The sequence below is a fragment of the Manacus candei genome, unplaced genomic scaffold, assembly GCF_025592945.1.
Source record: "Manacus candei isolate 608988 ecotype Guabito, Panama unplaced genomic scaffold, ASM2559294v1 h1tg000082l, whole genome shotgun sequence".
NCBI lineage: Eukaryota > Metazoa > Chordata > Aves > Passeriformes > Pipridae > Manacus > Manacus candei.
Window position 1 is genome coordinate 2,893,421 of NW_026138130.1, and position 22,675 is coordinate 2,916,095.

The following is a 22,675-nucleotide window of genomic DNA, read 5'->3' on the forward strand; positions in this document are numbered from 1 at the left end:
AGCTCCCCTGCAGCACCCTCACCTTCTCAGGACATATAGCACCTGGGGCTGGAGTGGCCAGGAACAACGTGACACTCGTACCCACCCTGTACCCATCACCTCTGTGCCTGGCAGTTGCGTTTCCAGGTTGGAGTGGTGATGGGTTCGCATGGCCCCATCCCGCATGGCTCAGGGGCTCCTCTACGTGCCAAGGGCTGCTTCTTCGTCCAGACTGGCCCCATGCCGAGACGGCACCGCTACAGCGAGGGGCAAGTCCCCTCCATATGGTGCTCCTGGCCGGTTCCCAGCGCCAGGGCAGGTGCTCTTGTCTGGTCTACACAAAACCCTATTGTCGGCACCCGCAGGGTTTCCCTCCCTCGGCACGGACCCGCTCCAGCCCCCACCGCCCTCCTTGCTCCGGCACCACCGGGAAAATGGCTTAGCCTGGCTGGACATGGCCGCATCCTCCTCAGAGTGCAGGATGCTTTCCATGCGGCCGGTGTCCCCCCGCGGTCCCCTCCACCTCGAGCCCTCTCGCTGCTGACAGCCACACTGGGTGGGGTTTGTCACCTGGCCGCTAAAGCGCTGATGGTTTTATGCCCGGCACTTAATTATTTCCCCGATTGCCACCGCCATGTGCTGGCGAGTGGCGCTGGCTGTGACCCCGCCGAGCCTGACGCTGCTGCTGCAGCCCGGGGAGCTGATGGCAGAAGCACGCCCCACGTGGAGTTTAATTATTGGCTTTCTTCCTTAACAGAGTACATTGGCTGACCTTAATGCAATTAATTAGGGCTTAATCAACTTCTGGTGGCTCAGCACAGCACACAGTGACTCCTGCCTTTCCAGGAGGGTTTATAAGAGGTTAAAGCGGCTGAGGGGAGGGTGTGGTGTGTAGTTTGTACGTTTGGTGGGTAAAGCTCAGTTAGTCAAGCGTTGGGGTAAGACTTGTGTTCTTCTAGGCTGGGCATGTTGCTGGAGATGCTGGTAAAGGCAGGTGGGAAGTGAGCTGCACTCAAGAGCTGTGCCCGGGGTGAGCTGCACAGAATTGCTGGTGTTCCTTGCTTTTGGTATCACCCTGAGCTCTGGCTTTCCACAGGGCTTTTCCCGTAGCTGTGCTGGGCCAGGGTTTTCCCTCTCTTTGGATGCTCTCTGCTAGTGATGGGCTGTGTCTGCGTTGTGCATCCAGCAGCTGCTGGGCTCTGAGGGTGCTAGAGGTGATGTCTGGGGAGCTCCTTCACTCCCTTGAGCAGGCATTAGCCTTGGAGGCAAGAAGTTGTTGGTCACTGGCTGTTCCTGGGCGAGAGGGAAGCTCCTTCCCCTCTCTGCCTAGCAGTGCTTAATAACTAATAGTGCTCACTAATACTGCAGAAAGTCCTCAGCACCCCTGACATGGGGCCCTGGCTCTGCACCTCTGTGGCTCCTCTGGGCTTGACTGCTGGGTGTAAGGACTTATTTACACACCTTGTGTCTCTAGCTGCTGGATTTTAGGTATTTAAGCCAGCAGACACCTGTTGGCGTAGCTGGTGATGCAGTGCCCCATCCCTGGGCTGCAGAGCATGAAGTGACTCAGCCTTGGCCTTGCAGAAAGCCCTGGAGAGGTGAGTGGCCCTGTGCCAGTGGTGGCATCTCCTGGTGTCAGCTGTGGTGATGGTGACCAGAACTGTGGCATGTCCTGCTGTGTGCCCTAACATCCTGGATGCTTTGCATCCTCCCAATGCCATTGTCCCGAGGCGGTTTCTGTCACCACACCTCCTACCCCATTTCTTTGGGTCCAGTGTCTCTGGCTGTGCCCCACCCCAGGGGCTGTGCCACCAAGCCCCCTCGTGTGGATAGCCCAGTGCCAGGACTGGGAGGTGGCAGCAGGAGCTGTGCCAGCCACTGTTGCTGGCTTGTTTGCTTCAGTGCCAATTCATTAATATCAAAAAGCTAATTAGGATTCCACAGCCCTTCCCACCTGGCCCTCTCCTTTGGAGGCTGGAGGATACTCGTCTGCAAGATTTCCATGCAGCCCTGTCTTAAAAGGACTCAGCTCTGGTCTGTCCCAGCCCGGTGGTTTGTGTCCCTCTCTCTGCTCCCAGCTCATTCACGTGGCTAAAGCCCCTCGAAGCCTGGCAAATGGGAAGTGATATTTGCCAATAATCCCTCTGCTCTCCCGGGCAGGCTTCTCATATTACAGGTTATTAAAAAAACCAAAACCCAGGCAGCAATAACTGTGGCCCCTGGGAGAGCCCGAGCACAGATTGTTCCTGGTCAAACCCCACCCAACAGGAGAGCCCCAGGCAGAGGCAGCACAGCAAGGCCCAGCTGGACTTCATGGAGCATCTCTAGGCAGAGCCCAGCCCCTCTTGCAAGCAGAAAAGGGACGAGCCACAACACTTTTTTCCCCCTGGGGAACAAGTGGGATTCCCATGAGTCACAGACTAAATCCAATTTCTCCCCACAGAGGCTGTGGAATAAACCCTGCTATTGCTTATCAGGGCTCCCCACCCTGATGCCAGCACCCCTTGGCCTCAGCATCTTCCTCACCACTGGGCTGGGCAGGAGCAGCTCCTATGTTGGCATCTTGCAGGGACAGGACAGAGCCAGCACCACCTGGTAGGACAAACCCAGCCTCTACAGCCAATTTTTTGCTTTGCGGGGCTTTTGAGAAAACTTGCCCAGAACTGGGGATGCTGTTTCCTCTGGAACAGGGCAGTGATGCCGCTCCATCCTTTTCCTTGAGGGTGGATTTGTCCCATGGGAAATTCAATCCACTAAATATGTGTAGTTGTATTTTTCTTTCTGCAAAAATACCGATTTCCCTGCAAGGAGTTTCACTGCAGCTCGAAACATTTCATTGCATGGGTTGGGGGTTTCCTTCTGGTTTTAAGTCAACATTTCCCCTTAAAATGTCACTCAGGGAATGATGCTTTTTTTTACAGCAAAAGTCTGTGATGACATTTTAAGTGGAGAAGAAAATTGCTGCTTCGTTTCAAAATGTCAACTTTGAGTGGGGTGGGTTTAGAGTATTTTTTTTATTCCAGTGTTTCCCAGGAGAAAAGCTAAATGGTTTCATTAGGCTCAAGTAACTCTTGCCCCCATGACCCCCAAAATAAATATTTATTTATTTATTTTTTTTACCTCTTTGCACTTTTGTGGCAGGGAAACTTTTGCCAAGAGAAGTCATGCTCTAGTGGGATGCTGCCTTGGGAAGGGACAACCCTGTCTCAGCCAAACCTGAGCCTTCTGGGGCAAATCCTCTGGCACCAAACTCCAGCAGGGACCTGTGGGAGAGACTCCATTGCTGCCAGCTGGTTTTGGTTGCCACGGGAGGGATTAACAGCAGGTTGAAACCAGGTTTTGAAGCTCTCCTCTTCCTGCTTTCCCTCTGCCTCGTGCTCCTGGTTTTCCTTCACACAGCTCTCCTCGAAAATTGCTTGTTCTAGATTAGGCTACAGACTGGAGTTATCTTCCTTTTATTTATTAGGGTAATTATACCTAATGATTCACATGCTCGGGGAGAGTAATTGCTCCCAAATACAGCACTGGCAGTGTTCTTACCCAGCCAGGGTGCAGTGATTCACAAACGCATCTTTTCGTACCATTTATCAAGTGATGATCCCGTAATTGCTGACTTGATTTGGAGGCAGTTAAGGAGCGATTGAGGACCCGGCAGCACCGGCATTGTGTCCATTTCCCTCTGGTGTGGTGGTCACTTGTGTGTGTCTCCTCCCTGCCACGCTGACAGTTGTCACCACTCGCCTCCTGTGTGGGTTTTGCTGGGGATTTTGGTTGGGTTGAGCCCCTCGAGCTGCAGGGCTTGTGCTTTGTGAAGAGCCGTGGTGCCTGGTCTGGCAAATTCTGTGGCACGGCCTGGCTGAGGGAGAGCCAGGGCTGTCCCCCTTCAGGGTGGGGAGGACCCCCCCATCCTCCCAAAATGCGGCATTTATATGGCTTGGCCCTCACCTCTTCAGAGCTCTTGGAGCAGATGGGTGAGAGCTTGCTGCCCCAGTGAGGGGACATCTGGGGACCTTTCCCTGAGGACTCCTGCCCATCTACCATGCAGAGTGGGCAAGAACATCCCACGAGGGATGGATGATGTGCAGAGTCCACCCTGCTGAGCTGCTCCAGCCCTGGGAGAAACCTGGACGCTGGGGATGGAAGGAGGTTTCTGGGAGTGTTTTGAAGAGTGTTGATGTTCCCAGTGCTGCCCTGAGGCTTGGAAAGGCAGCCTGAGGCTTGAAATTCCTCCTTGAAATTCTTAAGGGGAGCCCAGGATGATGGCTCTGGAGTGACTTAGCCCTTCTGGTGCTACCCAAGACAACACTGTGGTGCTTGGCTGGAGGCTGCTGGTCAGCTGTGCTCTCCTGGGCCAGCAAAAACAGGTTTTTTGGTACTGGATGGAGAGCAGAGTGTATTGCTACTTTGCTTTTTTTTTTTTTTAAGCTTCCCTTCTCAGTGTGTGTCTGGGCTGTATTGCATGAGCCTGCACCCACCACCCATCTCCTCCTGCCCCAAGTGCTGCTCCAGGTCTCCCATCCCGTGGATGCCAGAATTGCCGCTGGGATGTGAGCAGAAAGGCAGGAGGAGAGGAGGTGGCACAAACAGCCCTTTCTGCTGGCCACCACTTGGCTTTATCCCCAGCACTGCTTGGGTGGGCTCCTGAGGGAGCTTGCCCTTGTTGTCCCCCACTCCCAAAATGTGGGGCTGTGCCAGTGCCTCTCAGTAGGTGTTCACTGGAGTAATAGCTCCCTGGTTTCATTCCACCCACATCCACCTCCTTAGTGGAGGATCTGTGCTCGTTCTCGCTGGTGCCTGGCCCCCTGTCAAGAGCTCCTGCAGGCATCCAGGAGCTGCTCCTAATGGGCTGCCAGGGGATTTGGACTCTGACAGCTGGGTGCTGACAGCTCCCTGCAACTGCTCGCTTCACCTGCTGGGCTCTCCTCTCCACAGTCAGATGGAGAAGGATGCTCCAACCTCTGTGGGGAGGAGGCTGGCTCTTCTTTCTCCCCTCCCCGGGTGTTTGTGATGGTGCTGGAGGTTTGTGGTACCCATTGCCTTGGTGGGGATGATGGTGGTGCAAGCAGAGGGTCCCCAGGCTGGAGGAGCCCCTGCAGGGTGATGTTCCAGGTTGGGGACTGGGAGAGGGGAGGAGGTCTGGATATACCACAGGGCAAGTCTTGTCACAGCTCCCAGCAGGGAGTTGGGGTGGCAGGTCTTTGCTAGCTGGGAGCAAGTGCTGACACCTCCTGGGGCTGCCTCTCCAGCAGCTCTGGGGCCTCCCATGCTTTCCCCTGGCTGACACATCGCCTCTCTTCTCTGTTTGATGCAGGGCTCCTCTGTGTCCCCACAGACCCCACAGGGGCTGGTGGGTGCTTCTGGGGGCTCCCCAGGGCCCAGCTCCATTCCAGCGGGGGCCGTGGCAGCTACCGCAGAGGGACTATCCCATCACCCTGCCAGCATGGAGCAACTCACAGCCTGCTGTCTTGTATGGCTTTTTATTCCTATGTGATTATACATCCCACTTCATATAGGGATTGAAGCCGTGCAATACGCCGGGGTCCTACAGCGGAGAGCAGCTCCTGTGCCATGGGAGCCAGCCTCGAAGGAGCCTTCAGAGCTGTCCCCTGGGGTGCTGGAGGAAGACTGCTGGCCTCAGCCTGGACTCTGTCCTGCTTCCCAGGCTACCCAACCCTCTTGGGCTGCAGGTGAGGGGTGCCAAGCTGCTTGGGGTGAGGCCAGCACAAGCCCACTCCTCCTTGCACTGCACCCTCTTGTATAGGTGGGCCTGGTTCTGCACCACGTGTGCTGTGGAGAGACCTGGTAACTGTCCTGATGGGCTCATCTCTGGGGAACCTGCTTCTTTGGTTTTGGCCCCCAGTATCCTGGGAGATGGGTGACAACCTCTGGGTACAGGCACTCAAGGAGGCACTGCTGGCAGGACAGGGGAGGAGGAAGAGGAAGAAGAAGAAGAAAATGAGCTGAGGAATGGCCACCACAGCAAGGGCTGCCCCAAGCACAACTCTCTTCAAAGTTTCTCAAGAGGCTTCAGCCACTCTTTCAAGGTTTGCGTTAAATCTGTCACATTAGCGAAAATAGTGAAAATTGTGGCTTGTGGAGGAGATGAAAGGCAGCCCCTTCCAATGCCTCCATAAAGGAAGGGCCCCATTAACACCTAGTGAAATATTAGCCATTAATCAGGCTCTGTGCAAAATAAAACCATCCACATTTATCATTATTGGATCCCTAATGAAGTGATAATGGAAATGCTGGGGAGCTGTGATATTAATGTCTTCTAAGAGGCAAGAGCAGAGCCAAGGGCGGCAGCCAAGATTTTTAATTTACTGCCAAAAGCTCGTGCTGTTAATAACGCAGTTACTTCTCCTGGCCATTAGCACTGTTTGGCTATGAGCTGCCAGCTTAGGAGAGCAAATCGACCCTGAACGTACCTGGGCTTTGCTCAGTCACTCCCCAGCCAGCATCTGGGCATGTTTTTCCCAGTGACTGTCCTAGTGTCCCCCGCCCATATACAGGGACATGGCCAGGGAGCTGTTGGCCATCTCCACCCAGATCTCTCCTGGAGGCTGGCTGGTATAGAAAGTTTTGCTTTTCTGATAGAAAAGGAAGGGACTGGGAGCGTCAAACCCAAGTGGCTCTTATCTCTCTGTGACTTGTTGCCTTAGGCAGAAGCACCCTGGAGCCAGGATGGCATGGAGCTGCTCCCAGCACAGCCTGCACACTGGGATCACGGGTTGTGACCATGCTGCACTCTGGGTTTCTTCACTTGCCCGGGTTCACTCCCATGATGCCAATATCCCATCCAGGACAGCGTGGGCAAGCTGCAAAGCCCTGCTCAGCTGTGGTGACTCACTCAAGCTCCTGATGGGAAAGTCATCGTTCCTGGCAGGCCCTGACAGCCCAGAGGCAAATCATTACTAGGCAGGTAAGCGATGCTCTTGTGTCTCAAGATGCAACTGTTAGCGCACAAATCCTGCTAAACCAGTGTGGCCCAAATGTATGCTGGCTCATGCGTGGGGCCTTTTGCTGTCCAGAGGCACAAAACAATATTTTTTCTGTGAGGGGTGCCCAAACTCCAATGCTCCTTTTGTCCCTAGGTAGAAGGTCCACCCAAGCAACCCTTTGGAAACGCAGCTTCGAGCTGTCCAGGTAGAAGCATCAGAAAAGTATTTCTGTAGCCTGGGTATCCTTAGTGAACCTCTTCCTATCCTGTTATCTCTTCACTAGGAAAGAAAGGACAAGAACAAAACCCATATGTGGTGGCCAAGCAAAGGTAGATGTGAAGTGTACTTCAAACAGCTCCATCCTTTCAACAAATCTTTTATTAGCCATTTCTCCTCTCCAACACACATTCTTTAATTGCTAGTGAAAAGCCACCATTCAGAAAGCAAGGACACTGCTCAGGGTATCTGGGGTAGGCATTTCCTGGGAGAAGCCAGCCAGCACTAGCCCAAGGTCTTCTGAACTTGGCTGCAGCTCTAAGGGCTAGCGTGGTGCTCAGCAGTGTGGCAGACCTGTGGGCAGGGGGTTATTGTGGGCCTGTTGCACACTGGACCTGCTGCTGAAGGTGCCAGTGACCCTTCTGCCAGGCACCCCAGCCTGAAACTGGAGTCACTCTGCATTCCACTAGAGCAGAACTGGCCAGGAAGCATTCCTAGCACTGTGGAGCCAGCCTTAGCCAGTTATCCTGGCTGCAGCCCATACTTGTGGCTGTATCTCCGTGCGTTGGTGCCCCTGTGGAGCTGGCCTGCTGGGCATGGAGCAGGCGACCTGCCAGCGACCTCCGGAGAAAAGCACACGGCACAAAGCAGCTTCTCCTGCACAACCACCCCCTGACATTACAGGGGCACAGGGAGCTTTATAACGCTTGGCAGACTTCCCCCAGCAGATCTTGGAGCTGTTTGCCAGTGTGAGCAAGTTCAGGCACGTTACAGAAGACTTTCAGACTCTGAGGACAAGTGAGATGCGTGGATGGGTTTAAACCATCCCAGGCAAGACCAGGGTTTTGAAATCCCCAGGCTTGTGCCTTACACTGTGCCTGGGCTGTAGCCCAGACAGTCCAGCTGCCAGCCTGGCATCAATACTGGGCCCTGTGATGGTCCCCCTGATATCCCTACTTGTTAGTTGTTGGCTTCAAAACCAAAATAGGAGGTGTTGTATCCTCCTCAGAAATCCACTTTCTGATCCAGGCGGGTGCAGAACGACTGCTCAGTGAGATACACCACGACTCAGTGTTGGCACAACAGTGTGTTTATGTCACGAGATGAGATCAGCCACACGGAGTAGGTCGGTCTGTCTGGAAAGAGTCTAAGTCAAGCGTGTCCTATTACATTATAGCTGGATTTTCAAAGGAGCTCAGCTCCCACTTAGGCTCTGTAACAAACAGCCAGATATTCAAAAGAAGTCGGACGTGCTGGGTCATACTGGCTGCTGAGCTGAAGTCCTTTGAATATCCAGCCAAAACCATCAACGTGCCTGTTGCTACAGGCAAAGCCCTTCTGAAATCCAGCCTCACTGTGGGCTGCATATCCTGGGAAACCCGGCTCATCTCCGCTCTCCCGCATATCGCACTGCAGTAGGTGACAAAACCACGATAAACCACCGTGTCCTTGTACATGCGGGGGAGCAGCTCCCTGTCAGAGCACAGCTCTGGCAGCTTTGCCCTTTGATCAGCTCAGCAGCATGGGTCAGGAGAGCTGAGCGTGAAGGTTTCCTTGCCTTTTGTTCTGTGGAATTAGCAGAGTTAATCAGAGTGACAGCGACTTCTGCCTCAGCGCGGAAGAAAGGTCAGTGGCTCAGGCTGGATGCACGACTGTTTTCTAGGCAGTTGGAAAACAACACCATGAAAGCTCATAGCGTACATGCTGCTGGCACGGAGGCTCTCCCATGAGGGATCAGCAGGAAAGATGCTCCTGTGGAGGGAAGGAGGCTGGAGGAGCCACTGCACTTCGTTTATCCCCCTCCTTAAGTGAAGGTATGGAACCCTCTGTGTCACTGTGCACTGCCTGTGTCACCCATCCAGTATCTCTGCCAATGTGCTCCTTAGCCACACTCCTGGGTTTGCATCATGCTGGACTTGTGGTCTCTGTGTCACCTCATATACTGCTGTGGGAGGAACTGCAGGGCACTGTGCTGGTGTGTGGAGTGGGTGCTGGGTATTCCCACCATATTCCCTCCAGCACATTCACGCTTCAGGTGAGCAGGCCTTGCTGTCACTGCTTTTACATCCTTCAGTCACTGTAATGCACTTCTGTGAATCTGCAAAAGCTCCCTCCTGAGCTGCTCTTGAGCTGGGTTCACTGGAGGTGCAACAGTGCAGTGAGGGTTCTCCCTGGCAGCCCTGCCATGGCTTCAACTTCCCCATATCTTTTAACTGTAGTTGCAGCATGTTAAGTCTTCAACTTCACTTAACAAGCATGTTAAATCCAGCTTCCTTGTCTGCAATGTGACCTCTTACCTTTCTCTGATCCCCCCAGTTACAAGTGCTTGCTTTTGCTGTGGACATCCACTCATGTGTCTAATTAGTGGATTCTTTCTGTAAAGATACCACCACCCTCGACAGCGAGTCCTAATTTAAGTAGCTCGCATTTGTCTACAGTATTGATGCTTTCATTTACTCCTGGTTCTAATTAAGTGCATCTGGATATCTGCAGAGGGAGCTCTCATGATCTCTCCAAAGCTCTAATTAAAATGGCCTGGATGTCCATGACATTGGTGCCTGTCAAGCCTGTCACCAGGAGGTGATGCCCACCTTGGAACTGGCTGAAGAAGGTGTAGGAGTCGTTGTTCCTGAGAAAAGCCTCCACGTCCAGGCCCTCCTGAAGCGCCTCAGCCACTAGCCCTGGGCTGCAGAAGGCTCCTGCCGCCTCCGTCGGCCCATCCTGCCCATCCGTTCCCCCGCTGAAGAAGATGATCTCACACCTCCTTTGGGGGCTGCTGCCTTCCATGGCCTGTGCCCTGTGCAGCCCCAGCCCCACGCGCAGGGCCAGCTCCTGGTTCCTCCCTCCCTTGCCGCTTCCTTGAAGCTGGACTGTGGTTTCTCCGCCAGCCAGGATGCAGACTGGTCTTTCAGGCCCTAATCCTCGCAGGGCCTGTAGAAACTTGGCAAGGTCCAAACCTGGGATCTCCAGCTCTGCTGCCAGCTGCAGGAGATTGCCCCTCACCTCATCACCGAGGGGCTCTTCTGCGCGGCCGGCGAGGCCCAGGCAGGCCAGCCGGATCAGCTGGCAGTACAGCGTGGAGACACGGCCGACCTCCCCACGGATTCCTGCACTCAGAACCAGAGCTGCGTAACCCAGGCTCTCAGCGTGGTGTTTGGCTTCGTCTAAAGCCAGAGTATTTGACCCAATGATGATGTTGGAAACGTGGGAGTAGTTTTCTGGAGCGGTGGGCTTGGTAGGAGAGCTGGAGAGGACCGTTTCCACTGATTTGGGCAGGTTGTGCAGCAGGTTGTATTTGGCAAGTACCTGAAGGCAATCTTGGACACTGTGGGAGCTGGCAGCAGTGGGTCCACTTGCTATGATATCCAGGGGATCACCAATCACATCAGACAGGATGAGACTCACCACCTACGGAAAAAAATGCCCATAGATTATTGCAGGAGGCAGAGACAGGAGATTACACAAGAGCCCTGGCATAAGTATTGCTCTGAGTTACACTTGCACTACCCCCACATCAAAGCAGATAGAAACAGGGCAGGGAAATTTTGTTTTATGGTCCTGTGACCGTCACCTTGCCCTTCTTGAACCCACAGATCTACAGTCCCCTTGGATGCTGGACCATCGCTTTGGAAGATGTAACCTGTGACACTGCACCTGTCAGGCCCAGCATAGTGTGGGTTCAGTGATGGCACATGCTGAGAACAGCCCCCAGGGGAGCCAAGGGTCAGAGCCAGCCTTGAAAGTGCTGTGGTGAAGCACCAGCACTTGGAGGTGCCTGCCAGGTGTGGGCTGGGGTGTGCTGAGAGTGGTGTGATGATGGCTGATGATTGCCAAGCCTGGATTCCCCCTGTTCCACCTCTGTCTCCCTGAGAGTTTGGGTCCTCAGTGAAATCTCAGCTGTAGAGTCCCAAAGCAGCGTGCAAAGGTTGTTCACTTAGTAAGGAAAAAGCCCTGCAAGCATGCTTAGGTAAGTTGACTGAACCTCTGCTTTGGGGGTAGGCGGGTGATCCGTGGTTACCTGTGCAGGATATGCGAGCTGGGCCAGCCCTCCTCCCTTCAGCACGGACAGAGTCTTCCGGACAATGTTCAGCTCCTGTATGGCAGCTCCTCGGGAAGCCAGCGTCTTTGTGAGCTTCTCCTTCTCTTCGAGGAGGATGGGAGGGATGGGAGCAGGCAGCAGGGCTGATCCACCCCCTAGGATGCAGAAGAGATGGCAAGGACATCAGGATAGCAGGAAAAGGAGGACAGAAGAGAGCAAGGCTTGAACTTTTCCTCTTCCCTCACTAGTTTATGGAGGGAAGGCAATTGGGGACCTAAGCTAACATCTCTGGAGAATTCAGTCTTCACCAATGGGTTTTAATAACTGCTGTCCTGCACTCTCTGCAGTCTGCTATGCTTCACCTGGCAGTGTAAACCATGCCAGACTGGGATACCACATGCCTCCAGTGTTGTGGGGGTGACAGAAAAGGGACAGCAACTACTATCACCACTACTCTGGGCCACCAGTGTGTCCTCACACTGATATTCATCTGGAGGGGTGAGCAGGGAGCACAGCTCCCATAGCTCACACAGCAGTCTGTGCTATGCATGTGGAGACACTGCCTGCTTTGGTGGTTCCATTTATTCAGGACACTGAGTAAAACAAACAAACAAAAACAAACAAAAAACCCCCCTATCAACTATGGATGCAGCAAGACTGGAACCCCCTGAACTGTGCTCATCTTGGTCTGGGAGGAAAGGAAGGGGAAGACAGTAATGCAAAGGACAAAGCACACCCTGAGTCCAGGGGTCCAGCCTCATCAATGGAAATCCTGTCTGATACAAGCAGGCATTGGAAACGTGGAAAAGAAGGCAAGGTTCTAATGGAAAAGTGGATGGAAAATACAGAGGAGAAAAGAGCAGGATCTGAGCAGAGAGAACACGCACAGAAGTACAGCTGAAAGATACTGTCAAAAGGCAAAGCCTGCTCAGAGGTTTGAGACAAATCAGCATCAATAAAACATGATGAGCAAGAAAAACAAATGCAAATGCCTGTGTTTCAGTCAATATCCAGGGATCTAGCTGAGAGGTAGGAGCAGTTGGGGACCGGCTGCTGTGTGGGAGTGCACATGCAAAGGGAGTCACAGCCACGGGGAGATCCTGCACAGGCTCCCTGAAGGGCTGAGGAGTCTCTTGGAGATCCCTGTAGCCAAAAGACAGGAGGAAGCCCAGGGGAATCCCCAGCAAGCACAGCTAGATTCCAGTCACTTGGGTGTCTGCCTAATGGCATTACTGTCTCTGCACCAGATCAGGCTTCAGCATCCACAGAGGAATAAACACTGAGCAGAGGAGACCGAGGGGTTTCTGCAGAGCCCTTGTGTGCTTTTGTCCTGTGACATCCACAGCCAGCTGAGCTCAGGCTGGGGCAATGTCAGTGCATCCCTCTGATGCCCCATATCTACTCTCCTCACACAGCCCTGGGTCTGGGGGCCCAGCAGCCAAGGCCTGGAGGTGTGCAGGACTGACCCCTGCAAGGCAGGCAGCTCACTGTGCTGGTACCTGGAGGCTGCATTTCCACTGGCTGGGAAGCAGCCAAGCCCTGGGGAGGGTCAGTCACAAATCTCAGCTTACAGACTCACACCCCTGCAAAAATTTAGAGTTTGCCAGTCCACTAAGTGCTTGCATCTCCAAGTCTGCATCCCCAAATGTAAGGAGGGGGCAGGAAGAAAGCATCTCCTTGCCAAGAGGTGAGAACAGAGCCCAGGCTGTGCCCAGAGGTGCCATCTCACAGTGGTGGTACAACCACAGGACCCAGCCTGTGCAGCTCAGGTACAGTGCAGGGAGGCAGTGTGTCCACCGCAGCAGTGGGAAGCCCCGTGCTCTCCCTTGCTGCATCCCTGGAGAAAGGATGGTGGAAGGGAGAGGAAAAATCACAGAGGTACAAGGGTCCATGCTGAAAGGCCTGGCACAGCACAGCGTTCCATTGCTTCATGGCCATGGATGGCCTCAGGATACCCCATTCTCTGGGGGCCCCACACTACCTGAGATAAGCACGAGGAGCAGGTCATCTGCAGTCAGACCCTCAGCCAGCTCCTGTATGGCAACAGCTCCCTTCAGAGCCTCTGCATCTGGGAGGTTGTTCTTGGCACCCTCGATGACCTGGATTTTGCTGTGTGGCTTCAGCAGCATCTCCCTGGTGAGATGAGAGAGGCAGTCACACCACTGACCTGTGCACCTACACAGGCAGCCAGGCTGTCACTCTGCCAATGCCTGGTGCACCAGAGGTGTACAGCAAGGGACCAGGACGGGGAGATGGCCTTTGCTGAGTGTCTCTTCCCAGGGCTGGAGAGGCAGCACATCCAGCACAAGAGGTGGGGTCTGTTACTGGTGCCACTGGGACATGATGGTGGCTGAAGATGAGAGCAGTGGGTTGGATGGGATGGGCAACAGAGTGAGGGCAGCTGGAAAGGACTGAAGGGGTTCACAGCAACATCCCACAGAGGACAAATCTGGTAGCCTAGGCCCCCCCTAAAACTGTCCAGAAACAGTTCTCCTTACTGCATTCCTGCTCGCTGCAGGCTCTTCTGGATGCCGAGTGGCACACTGATGACACCACGGACGAGGTGGTCTCCCAGGATCTCTTCTGCTGCTGCAGCCATCCCCAGCACAGCTTTTCCAAAACCCACCAGGTACAGGTCCCTCTTCACTGGAAAGGCCTGGCCCTTCACCAGCAGCTGAGGGCACCTATCCCCCTGGAGTTTCAGAGCCCTCTTCATCATCGGGGCCGGGCGGACGGTGCCCACCGCGCTGCGGAAGAGGGACAGCGCATGCTCTCGTAGGGACATTCTGCACAGGGTGGCCAGGCTGAGACAGTCTGCGCTGTGGGGTGGGCTTGTACACACTCTGCCAGCACTGGTAAGGCCTCCAGAGCTGGGAAAGCTGAAGCCTCCAACCTGCAAGGGAAAGTGAACATTTTTGCTAGCAGAAGAGACAGGGCTGTCACAGAGAGAGCAGGGAGGTCAAAACACGAACTATGAAGCTCTAGCTCCTGTTTCCTCTAGATTAAGGTGCCATATGAACAGCATTTTCAAACTTCTCACCAGGCAGGAAGCAGGGAAGGACAGTGTCACATTCAAACTACCTGTCAGCTTGTGATTCCTCTGCAATCCCATCACCTCCCGCAGGGAAGGTGAGCTCTGCCAGCCAGCTTCTCCATCACTGTCGCTTTGCCACTGGCAAGCCATCATTTCTATTTGCTCAGCGTTTGACACCTTTCCAAACTGTGGAAGCTGCTCTCTGTCCTAGAGAGAGCAGGGTATCTGGGTGGAACAGCTTTTCACTACATTAACTCCCTTCCTCGTGCTGGCCAAATGCTGATCTCATTCTCTGGCTGTGCATTGCCCCATGTGTCCCTGCAGCATCAGACAGGGACTCAGGAGAAACAACAGGCTTGCTGGCTGCCTGATCCCTTGCTGCTGGTGGCCACAGAGAGACCAGTAATGAGGTTTCCTCACCAAACAGCAAATTAACACAAAGCTTCATTTGCCTTTATGTTTTAGTCCTCTCATTATCCATTAAAATCACATTTAGAGCCCAAATAATACTTCAGATCCAGGCAAAGTTGCCAGCCGTGTCTGTGAAAGCCCATTTGAGCTGGTCTCCACTGAGCATTAGCATTATATGCAACAGATTTGTGCATGGACCGAAAGATCTCAGCTGCTCAAGGGCAGATACTTGTCTTGACAGAGGAAAGGCAGCCCCTGCCAGCACACAGGCATCTATTCCCTCCCAGCGCTTCTCCTTCCTTCTGTTAACTGGCAGCAAGTTCACTGCCGGTTTCTCAGGATCAAAGATCCCTGTGATCTGCATCCCTCCCGCTCACGGCAATCAAGGCAGGGTGCCAGGAGGCTCAAGCAGCCCGGGCAACACACTCAATCACAGACTCAATCAAATTACCTGAGAGAGTTAATCCTCTCTCTGGTAAGTGGAGTGTTTCAGTGCAAGTGGCTGGATTCTTCTGTGAAAGCTCAGGAGTCCAGAGGTCTCTTTGTCCTGACACTCCCATAGCATTGCAAGGTGTTAATGATTAAGCCACACAAGCTTTTCAACAGCTTCTCTAGGCCTAAATCTGCCTTATTTTGCTGAAGGGACCCAAAGGCTCTACACAAAAAACCCTCTACACAAGCACCTTCTCAGGCACACTCTGAAATCTATTAGAAAAGGGACTTGCAGGTAAAGCTATATGGAGAATCAAAGGTTTGTCAGGGAAAGAAACCTAAGAATCACTGATTTTGGAAAAGACCCTTAAGATCGAGCCTAACCATAAATTATTTAATACTTAGGAGAACAGATTTTAAAGGCAAAAGCCAAGGCAGATTAACTACCTGTCTGTACTCTCTTCAGATATTGGTCAGGAGTGGCTTTTCAACCATGAGAGAGGAGAATAAAAGACAGGGCGTCCTGGCCACTTTGTTACTAGACTCTTAAACTTCATGGCAGCTGATGCTGCAAGCAGCATAAACCACTGACCCCTCTTCAGGGAGAGCCACAGTGACCGTGCTGCTCGCAGTGAAGTCAGCTGTGCACCTCTCAGGAGCTGAGATTAGCATCTCTGTTCCCAGCAGGTCTCTGATTCACCTGGCAGCACAGTGCAATCAGAAGAAGGTGTCACAAAGCAGAGGTGCATCATGCCCCAGATCACCCCCCCTAAGCTGCGATACAGGGTTTGCAGAAGTGGCTGGAGAAAAAGGCTTCAATGGAGCCAGGGGAATTGCAGAAAATAAAGCCCCAGTGTTTTTAAGAGGCTCTGCCTCTGCCTTGATGTTTCTGTGCACGGCTGACCCTGAAGACCGGGGGAATTGAGCACAAGCAGACCTGCAACAGTGGCTCCTGTCACACGTGCCCTCCTGGCGGCTCCGTTCAGCTCCAGCTCCAGACACGACACAGCAGGCGTGAGTTGTCTAAGAGAAATCCTCTCCTACTGCAGCTGGAAAATAAATGCCAGTTTAATTCATCTGGCACTTGTGTACATACTGCTAATGCTTGCTCTGGAAAGCATTTCACTACAATAGCAGGCGTGTAATCTGTTTTCTGCACTCTGAACTCAGATTATATTTTAACCATCGAGGCCTGATCCGGAGTCTGGTGAAGTTAGCAAGTGTCCTTCCTCTGCTTCTCAGGATTTTAGGGCACACTGCCTGACACTGATCTCAGAGCCCAGGTGTAAATGCAGAGTAATGGTATAAAATGGTGTAAAAACCCCCTTGCAATCAGAGGTTATCCAACTTCATACCAATGCAACAGAGAGCTGAATTTGGCACAGATCCATTAGCTTTGGATGTCTCAGTGTGTAACTCTGCTCCTTGTCAGCTCTGATTAGACACACAAGCTCACTGGAGGCTCCCCTTGCAATGGGGGTGCTGCTAATGATGCCACAAATCCATTTTTATGTAATTTATTTATACAGTCTCAGGCACTGGGTACTAAATGTCATCAGGAAACAGCTATAAATTAAAAGTGCTATGAAATCCAATATAGATATTAACCAAAAAAAAAAATAAAACTCCTACTCATTTTTCTGGGGCTTTAAAAACAAGATCAAGAGGACTGAACATCGCCCCAAAACACAGGCAGTCATGGAAAGAAAAATAACCCAAATGGCAGCTTTTAGACTCCCTCCAGAGATGGTGGGTTTAGAAATGATGTAACTGCCCGTCAGCTGCTGCATATTGCACTTGGGGAAATTACACCCTCACATCCCTGTGTTTCCCTCTTCCCACTGCTGGCTGGGAGGAATCTGGGCTGGGAGAAGGGCCTGATGATGTGACTCATTGCTTCATGCACTGATCTTTGTTTCCTACTTTCTCAGGGAAATCACATAGGGAGGAATGAGCCCTCTTCTATATGGATATAAGGTGATCTGTTATAGGATGAGCGGGGGAATGAGCCCTCTTCTATATGGATATAAGGTGATCTGTTATAGGATGAGCGGGGCTCAGGTTTCACACCTTCCCTTTGTCCCTGTTTGGGATAATTTGGAGTTGGGGTAGTCTTTTGAAAAGTTTTCTGGAAGTTTGCACTAAGCTTAGGAAGAAAATGATGCTAAGAATTACCTGTTCCAAAGACAGCTGGAGGATTGGAAGGGGTTTAGATTAATCCCCTTTAAATGAAAACTTCCTCAGCTTTCATTGATGAATAATCTACACACTTATAATAAATCTACACACACCATTAAAAGCTCTTTCTTCACAGGGCTCCTCCTAAGCCTGCAGAAATTTCCACTGTTAGCTCTCACACCGAAAAGCAGCAAAACCCCAGCTTCTTATTTTCACCTTCTCTGGGAAAGAGGGAGGGAGAGGAGCTGGACTGTGATAAAATACAGGCAAAACACTCGTTTGCATTACCTTTTATTAACTTTTTAATTAAGGCAATTCTGCAGGCAAGGAGCCAAAGTCAGAGGGAGACAGAAACAATCCAGCAGTAGGGGCAGAAATGTAGTAAAGCTGCCAAGTAAATTGGATGGTGGCAGGAGACCAAAAGCATGGACATAGTGGGGCAGAGCCTCAGCCATAAACTTGGAGTCACACTGGGGAGGAAAACAGTGAACAAATGAGCTGGCCATGCCCATGCAGCGAGAAAAATGAGCCAGCACCTCACTCCATGGCAGCTGCTTGAAAGCCAGAAAAATATTCCTTTCTAGGGGCCAGTCTGCCATCGCTGGGCAGAGCTGAGCTATTCCAGGTGCCGTGGTTGGGGGTTTGTTCAAGGATTTGCATCATGGGCTTGTGGTTTTCTTGAAGTTGGGGTAATTGAGCTTGTTGCAGGCCAACCCAACCACAGACACATCCTGAGCATTTCAGGTGCTGTGAGATCAGAGGATGCTGTATATTCATGCACCAGAATGTCTAATTCAGCTGAGAGATTTGAGGGCCTAAGTTATGTTAGTTTTAATGTCATTGGGATGTCTCTGGATTTCCCCCACTGTGGCAGGGATTGGTGGCTGGCCCACCGTGTATGGGGCCAACTCCAAAATCCCTGAGGGGCTTGGACAACATTTGAGATGGCACTGGATCAACCCCCAGTTGCCTGAGGATAATTTTGAGCTCAAGCTCTAAAAGACAGATTATAGCAGTAAACTCCCCGACACAGCAAGTTTTAGCAGCGTCTCTTGCTCCTCGTTTTTCTTGCTGCATGACTTTCTTCTGGCCCCTTGGTACGTAAATTAACATTACACTCACTGAGCCTCAATGCTCCCATTTCTCCTGCATCACCAGGGGAGTTCACCTACGAAGTACAACAGAGCTGGGATTTTACTGCCTCAAACTCCCCTGCTCCCACTTACTGACACATCTCTTTTATCGTTTGATATATCAACTTTAATTTGCCTGGTGAGCCCCGCTTGAAACTCAAACTCGCTGCTCCACGTGGTCCCAAAAGCATTATGAGAAAATTTTTCCAGGAGATGCACTGAACCCAGGAGGGAAACAAAGCGGGGAAGGCTTGTTCCAAGTGTCTATTCTGGGAGGATTAGATGGGGGATTTTTCAAGACTAATCTCTTTAAATGAAAATTTCAGAATTTGATTAATTTTTTAATCTGCACATGGATTTGCATAAAATTACTGCACTGCCTCATTCACATTTGGTAAGAGAGGAAACGTCTGCAGGAAGGATGGGCAGCTGTGAAGGGTCCAGTGCACAAGTGGGTGTGCAGGGACAGGGTGAAAGGTCCTGTGCCCCCACTCACTGCAGTGCTCCTGGGAAAAGCACTGGGAAAGAGGATGAAGGTGGACAGAAGCAGCCCCCAGAGGGCTTGCCAGGCAGGCAAGGGAGAAAGCAGGATGGAGCCTGAATACCTTTGTTTCAAGAATATGCTGAGGTCTGGAAAATCCAGGAGTCCCAGTTTCAGATACATGGCTTTCTATATGTTTGTTGGAGAAGAAATATGTTGCTCTCATGACTGATTTACTCACCAGGAAAGTGTCAGCAGGGTCTCTTTGCCTTTGATGGAGAACATGGCTTAAGGCCAAGCACAGGGAAGATAAGTGTTCAGCATTTTATATATATAGATCAGTATGATTAGTAAAAAAATTAACTGGATTTGACACATGCATCTTACTAGTTTTTCTAGGTCACACTCCCTTCACTCCCTATATACCTTTTGGAAATGATTTTCCCATGCACTGGGGATTGCAAGGAAGAAAAAATTTTTCACTAAAAATCCTTCTGTAGCTCAACACAGAACACTACTACCCTGGAGCCAAATCCATGCCAAGTCTACTTCCTTTCATGCTGTAATTTCTCAAACTCCCTATTCTGAGTCAACTTGCCATCAAAGTTGAGAGTCATTTAAAATACAGGGAAGGATCATAGTATTCTAGAGAAGATGAAAAGCTGCCAGCCTTGAGGACTGGAATAGTAGAAAGGGGTTGAAATTCAGTGCTGCGAAATACAAGGTCACGCTCTTTGGGATTAATAGCAGAAAATTATGAGCTCCTCAGTTGGAAATAACATAAGAGGAGAAAGAGCCAGGAATCTTAATCAGTCACAGGATGACAATTACAGCTGCCCTCTGGGCTGAGACAAGAGGCTGTGGGGAATGTGGAAAGCAGCAGATGTGAACTGCCTGGACTTCAGTGAGGTTTTTGACATCACTCCTGTGAGCACACTGGAGTGAGGGCTGGGCAAAGGCAGTCAGACCTGCTGGAAACCAGCCTGACCACTGAGCTCAGAGGGTAGAAACAAATGGCCTGGGGTCCAGCTGACAGCTGGTAATCAACAGGGAATCTGTTGGGGTTCATGTCACCCCATGGCTTCATTAGTGACCCGGAGGGTAGCACAAAGTGCTTGATTTGGGGAAGTGCTGATGGAGGTTCCTTCCAGAGGAACCATGATAAACTCAAGGTCAGGACCCACAGAAACCTCGGGACACTCAGCAAGGAGAAGTGTGAATTTTTGCTGCTGAGCAAGCACAAGCCCCTGTACTGTGCAGGTTCCAGTGGTATGGAACACAGAAATACATAGGTAGAATAACTGCATATGATCGATATCACTCAAGCAGCAATTAAACATTTTTTCCATTAACTAATTTTGCAGGGTCATTATCCATGATTCCTACTTAATATGACATTGTGCTAGGAGATCCAATTATCCTGCCAGCTAAATTCCAGCTTGGTATAAACTGACAAACTAAGTTCCAACGATTAGGAAGAACGGCAGGAGAATAAAAAGGAAGTGACAAAATATCAAATCAACAACCCACGGTGTTATACAACTCTAAAACTTAGCTAAGTACTGTAGGTGTTTTGAAGTAAATTGTCTTATGATGGTATTGGTGAGTCACCTCCGGGGCCCACAGGAGATAATCCAGGCTTTGATCCTGCAATTTACAGTGTGCAGGGCACGGCACCCTGAGCCTCTCTGAAACCTCTCATCGCACGGAAATAAGTGGCAGGTTTTGAACTGAGCTGAACAAAGGGGCAGCTCAACCTGAGAGGCTCTGGAGTGATGAAGGCATTTTGTTGAGTCTCCCTGGACTCCAGTGTGAAAACCTTGTCTCTGGTTCAAAGGAAAAACAGGTGAATCATTCAGAGGAGCCAATCCCACCGCGGCGTGAGAGGAATGAGCGGGGTGAGATCTCTCAACCTGTGTTAAGGGTGAGCTCCAGCAAACAAACAGCGAGGGGAAAGAATCTGGGGAAAGACTTTTGTTTCACTAAATCCACAGGAAATAATTCAGCCTGTTTGAAGGGCGTGCAGACAGAGCTTTAAGAACAGCTCCCGGGCTTGGTGAGGTTTGACCACAGGAGGGCAACAGGATACAAACGCAAAATCAAACCCTGTTCTGGAGACTGTGAAAAGAAAATGCAATTAACGTTTAGGAAAGTGTCTATGGTTTGGTGGTTTTTTTTTTTCTTTTGATTCTGAGTTTCTGGGGGACTGAAATGCCAAGAAGATCTGGTGGTGTTCTGAATTTAAAATAGCAGAAATCTTTGAGGTGTGCGGGGGAGAATCTCATAGATACTGTTATACTCCAGAAATAACTTTTTAAGGTAAGAAATATACAAAAACACGAACACAGAGCCTGACATCAGGATTCACGACAGAAAAAGGTAATTCCAAGGTGTGTGCATTGGAGCAGCAGCCTCAAAAGCCACGGTGGCTTTCTCCAAGGCTTGAGCGTGTCCTGCACACCTTTACCCGATGTCTCACGTGGTTCAGGATCACGCTGCTATAGGTGTGGTGTTCCTGTAGTACTGCTTGGAAGTTTTTAGAGGAATAAAAGAATACTGGGAAATGAAAATGTGCATTAACTGGACTGAAAGTAGCACGGGGGAAGGGTAAGAAAGTAATCAAGGTGTATTTCAAAGGAGGGTATGGACACAGGGGGTGCTCCCTGGCCAGTGAGGAAGGAGTCCAGCCCCAGGCTGTGCAAAGGCAGTTCCTGTCGGGCCCCATCAATGATTTCACAGAACCACAGAATCAATTAGGTTGGATAAGACCCTCGAGATCATCCAGTCCACGTGTGACCTCATGTCAACTAGACCATGGCACCGAGTGCCACATCCAGCCTTTTCTTAAACACCTCCAGGGACAGTGACTCCACTACCTCCCTGGGCAGCCCATGCCAAATCACCCCTTCTGTGAAGATATTCTTCCTAATGTCCAACCTAAATGTCCCCCGGTGCAGCTTAAGAGACTGTGTCCTCTTGCCCTGTCGCTGGTTGCCCGGAGAAGAGTCCGACCCCCATCTGCCTCCCGCCTCTTCTCAGGGAGTTGTAGAGAGCGAGAAGGTCCCCCCTGAGCCTCCCTATTCCCAGGCTCAGCCCCCCCAGCTCCCCCAGCCGCTCCTGGTCAGGATTGTGCTCCAGACCCTTCCCCATCTCTGCTGCCCTTCTCTGGACCCGCTCCAGCCCCTCAATGTGTGTCTTGTCCTGGGGGGCCCCGAACTGGACACATCGCTCGAGGTGCGGCCTCGCCAGTGCCCAGTGCAGGGGGACAGTCACTGCCCTGGTCCCACTATTGCTGATACAGGCCAGGATGCCACTGGCCTTCTTGGCCACACTGCTGGCTCACGCTCAGCCGCTGCAGAGCAGCACATTTCTTCCTAATTCCCATGGGAAACGCGGGAAAACACGATAACGCCAAGGGCCAATGTCCCGGCGGGGCGGGACTACCCCACGCCTCTCACGGCCCCGCCCAGCGCCGGAAGTGACGCACCTCGCCGGCGCGAATCCATTGCCCGCTGTACGTGATGACGTCATGCCCTCACCCCGGCCCCCAACCCCGGTACGGCCGGGCGGGTGGGTCCTGAAAACCGCGGTGGTGAACTCCGGCTCCGCCACAGCCGCCCGGCCCCGACCTGCGCCACCCGTTCCCACCTGGTGCCCTGGGCGGGGCGGGGGCGCTGACAGACGCTGACAGTCCCCGCGAGCCGGGGGAGCGCGCAGGGCCTTCCCGCCGTTTCCCGCCACACTCAACATGACGGCCGGGCCGGGACTCCCCCCCACCATCCCCCGTCCCGGCGGGCCCCGCGCGCGCTCCCCCGCCCCTCCTCGTTCCCG

The 22,675-nt window shown here is 52.1% G+C and overlaps 1 protein-coding gene across 3 annotated transcripts; it reads right to left on the bottom strand.

The window, feature by feature from the left end:
* Positions 1 to 7,280: 7,280 nt before the first annotated feature.
* On the bottom strand, positions 7,281 to 22,602 carry GLYCTK (glycerate kinase). 3 transcript variants are annotated; one of them, XM_051811443.1, is made up of 6 exons: positions 22,493 to 22,602; positions 15,990 to 16,101; positions 13,674 to 14,068; positions 13,157 to 13,308; positions 11,155 to 11,330; positions 7,281 to 10,544 (listed from the first exon to the last, which is right to left on the bottom strand). In XM_051811443.1, exons 3-6 carry the CDS (start codon positions 13,958 to 13,960, stop codon positions 9,639 to 9,641), a joined length of 1,521 nt encoding a protein of 506 aa, XP_051667403.1. In that variant the 5' UTR covers positions 13,961 to 14,068; positions 15,990 to 16,101; positions 22,493 to 22,602; the 3' UTR covers positions 7,281 to 9,638. The 3 variants fall into 3 exon arrangements, with proteins under 3 accessions (XP_051667403.1, XP_051667404.1, XP_051667402.1); XM_051811444.1 differs by lacking the exon at positions 22,493 to 22,602 and adding an exon at positions 17,519 to 21,929; XM_051811442.1 differs by lacking the exon at positions 22,493 to 22,602 and having other exon boundaries at positions 15,990 to 16,443.
* Positions 22,603 to 22,675: the final 73 nt, after the last annotated feature.